Consider the following 3,038-nt stretch of genomic DNA (forward strand, 5'->3'; position numbering starts at 1 on the left):
AAAAAAAAAAAAAAAACACCCACACTGGATTGTCATTTCGTATTATTCCACCAGAGGGCAGGATTGTCCACTTAATGAATGACCTGCAGTCTAGCGACGGCGCCGAAATCTGCCTGGTTTCAGCCTCCCGGGTTATTTGGCCACAACAACCCCTTGTGGACACAAATACACAGTTTTCTTCACACACCACCACCCCCTGTCCAGCTCTCACCAGGTTCCCTCACTAAGGTTCATTCAACCTTTTAGTCAAAGCAGCTAAGGAATACATTAGTGAAAAGGGCCCTGCTCTGTTCGGTGTCACCAAGCGAGGGTTACAAGCAGAGGAAGGGGTGATGACCAACTCTATTAGAATGGTGTGTCAGACCTTCAATCCTCATAGTGTTTCAAAACAGCTGTTGTAGTGTTATTCCCATCTTACAAAGAACTCTAAGATTGAAAAAATTTTTTAAAAAAAGGAACTCTAAGGTGTAAAGGGGTTTAATAACTTGGGCTGGCAAGATGGCTGGGCAGATAAAGGAGTCTGCCACCAAGCCTGAAGAACTGACTTTGATCCCAGGGACCCACATGGTGGAAAGAGAGAACTTACTCCAGAAAGTTATTGTGACTCTTGTTGCTCCTATGTGCGCTCGAGTCACACGCACACGCACACACACACATGCGCACACACGCACACACGCGCACACACACACGCACACACACATGCGCACACACATGCACATACACACACGCACACATGCGCACGCACACGCACACACACACACACAAAGTTCACACAGCCAGAAAGGGAGGTTGCATAGACACAGGCAGCCTAGCACTAGTAGAAGCTGTTTGAAGGAAAGGCCTGCTGACTGATTTCTCAAAATTCTCGTCCGTACTGAGACCTAAGAAAAGAGTAAATCTGGCCAAGAGATTTGGTCCCTGTGTGCCAGGGACCAAGCCTTGACAGGCTAAGTGCTCACACGCCATGCTGAGCTCCTGAGTTCCAGCTCAGAAGTTGTTCTGTGGAGACAGCTCAGAGGATAGGACTGGAATGCTACACCCTGCCGGCCGTGTAGCCGAGGTGTCTCCGGTTCTCCGGACTGGAGTGATAGCTGGTATCGTGTACCTAATGTCTGCTGCTTGGTGAAAGGGGCTGAATCTTAGCATCTCGCTTGTCTTTGCATCTCCCACTAGATGTGCGTTTGATGGGGAAGTGAGAGGTGTGTTCGCTAAAGAAACAGAAAGAGGTGACACCATTTCTGCTGTCAAGGTGTTTGTGGGGTGTTTGATTTTTTTTTTTTTTTTCAGACACAGGGTCTCTCTATGTCACCTTGGCTGTCCTGGAACTCACTCTGTAGACCAGGCTGACCTCGAACTCACAGAGATCTGCCTGTCTCTGTCTCCCAAGTGCTAGGATTTAAAGGCATGACTCACCATGCCCAGTTTATGATATTTTATTGGGTTTTGATTCTGGAAAGGAAACCAAAAGCTTTCTTCTTGGCCTAAGAATCCCAATAGTGAATTTTATACTTTTTATTTGTATTTAAGTTTTTTGTGATGGGCCTTCCTACCAGAGTTTATACATTTCTTTTATTAGTGAACCATACGTGACATGGCAGAGGAGCAAGCCCCAAGCCCCAAACACTTTCAGTTTGCCAAGGGATCTCCAGAGACACAGGGCAAGGCGTGTCTAAGCAAAGAGCTCTCTGAGGACTGAGGCAGGAGGATAGCTGAGTTTGAGACCAGCCTGAGATACATTTGAGACGCTGCCTCAAAGAAGAAAATGAGGATAGGGAAACGGAGTGAGAGGACTTTAGGGGAGAGGGAGAGAAAGAGAAACTGAGGTCTGGGGAAAGGTACCCAGCACTAGTGACCACCTGGAAACCCTTTTATCACTTGGCATTCTTCCTCCTTCTGTCCTGCTGTCTGGCTATGCTTGGGGTCACACCTGAAGACTAAGGCTGGTCCCTTGCAGCTCGCTGGCTCCACTCACGCATCTGCTGCATATAGACCTCTCCCACCCTGATGCCTTAAACTTCAAGCTCTTTTTCATACATGTAAAACAAAGGCATGACTGGGAACGCAGGGGTCCAGATTCCAAGCACCACTTTCAAGTCCTGTCTCATCTCTTTCCCCCACGGCTCTCAACCGGTCCAGCCCGGTCACTCCCTTTGTTCCATTAAACCCCACTTTCACGCTCACGGCTCTCCCCGTTAGTTTTCTTCCTATCTCAGGACTTGCCATCACCTCCCCAACTTCTCCGTTTGTCCCTGACCTTTTCCTCTCCTAATTTCCTCGATTGGGATCGCTGTGCTAAGGCAGCCTGATGTTTCACTTTATGGCTCCCCTAACCATCCTGGGCTACCTCAAGTAGCTGAGGCTGTTCCCATCTCCACCTCCTCCCCTTGGTGTCTCTCTCTTCGCTCCCACCACCAGGGACTTGTCTCTCTTCCTCTTTCTCTCTGCACCTGCGAGGGCTCCCCTCAAGCTATCTCCCGGTTTCTACTTCTCCCCCACGGTAGTGAATCTCTGTCAGTCCCCTTGCCCACCTCTCCTGCCCTGTCCTGCTTGAGTTTGTAGAATTCGGTTAGGCAACCGCCCCTCTTTGCGGTCCACCTTTGTCTCCGACTCTCTCTACTCTAACTGTCCCACTAGTTTCCCTGATGGTTTTCCGTCTTTGCTCTGGCTCTCTAAGTCTCTCCCCTCTGTGACTTCTTTTCTCTTTTGTCTCTCCCTCTTCCCTTCCTATCTGGGTCTCTTTGGATCTGCCTCTTCCCCCACCCCCAACCCCTACTCATCGCTCCGTCTGTCCCCGGTCTCTCTGACTCGGTCCCTCCCGGCCTCCCCCCTCCCCCTCATCTCTCGCTCAGTCTCTTCATCTTTCTCTGGGCCCGTGCTCTCCCTCGCTCCCTCCCTCTCTCTCTCTCTCTTTTCCTTGGCTCTCTCCGGCTCCCTCTCTCGCCTCGGATGACAGCGCTACCTCTTTTGTTGGCTCCGCAGCCAATCGCGGCCGCTGACGACACGGGGGCCGGGGCTATAAAGGGCCCGGCCCGGGCTTG

The 3,038-nt window shown here is 50.7% G+C and overlaps 1 protein-coding gene across 1 annotated transcript in view; it reads left to right on the forward strand.

Moving 5' to 3' along the window:
* Nucleotides 1-3,038, forward strand: part of Gdf11 (growth differentiation factor 11) — a 25,187-nt gene that overhangs the window by 11,769 nt on the left and 10,380 nt on the right. The window contains exon 2 of the mRNA XM_013355152.1: nt 247-353. Within this exon, the coding sequence (XP_013210606.1) occupies nt 247-353 (107 nt within the window). The remainder of the gene's footprint in view (nt 1-246; nt 354-3,038) is intronic.

The sequence above is a fragment of the Microtus ochrogaster genome, unplaced genomic scaffold (genome assembly GCF_000317375.1).
Source record: "Microtus ochrogaster isolate Prairie Vole_2 unplaced genomic scaffold, MicOch1.0 UNK99, whole genome shotgun sequence".
Lineage (NCBI taxonomy): Eukaryota > Metazoa > Chordata > Mammalia > Rodentia > Cricetidae > Microtus > Microtus ochrogaster.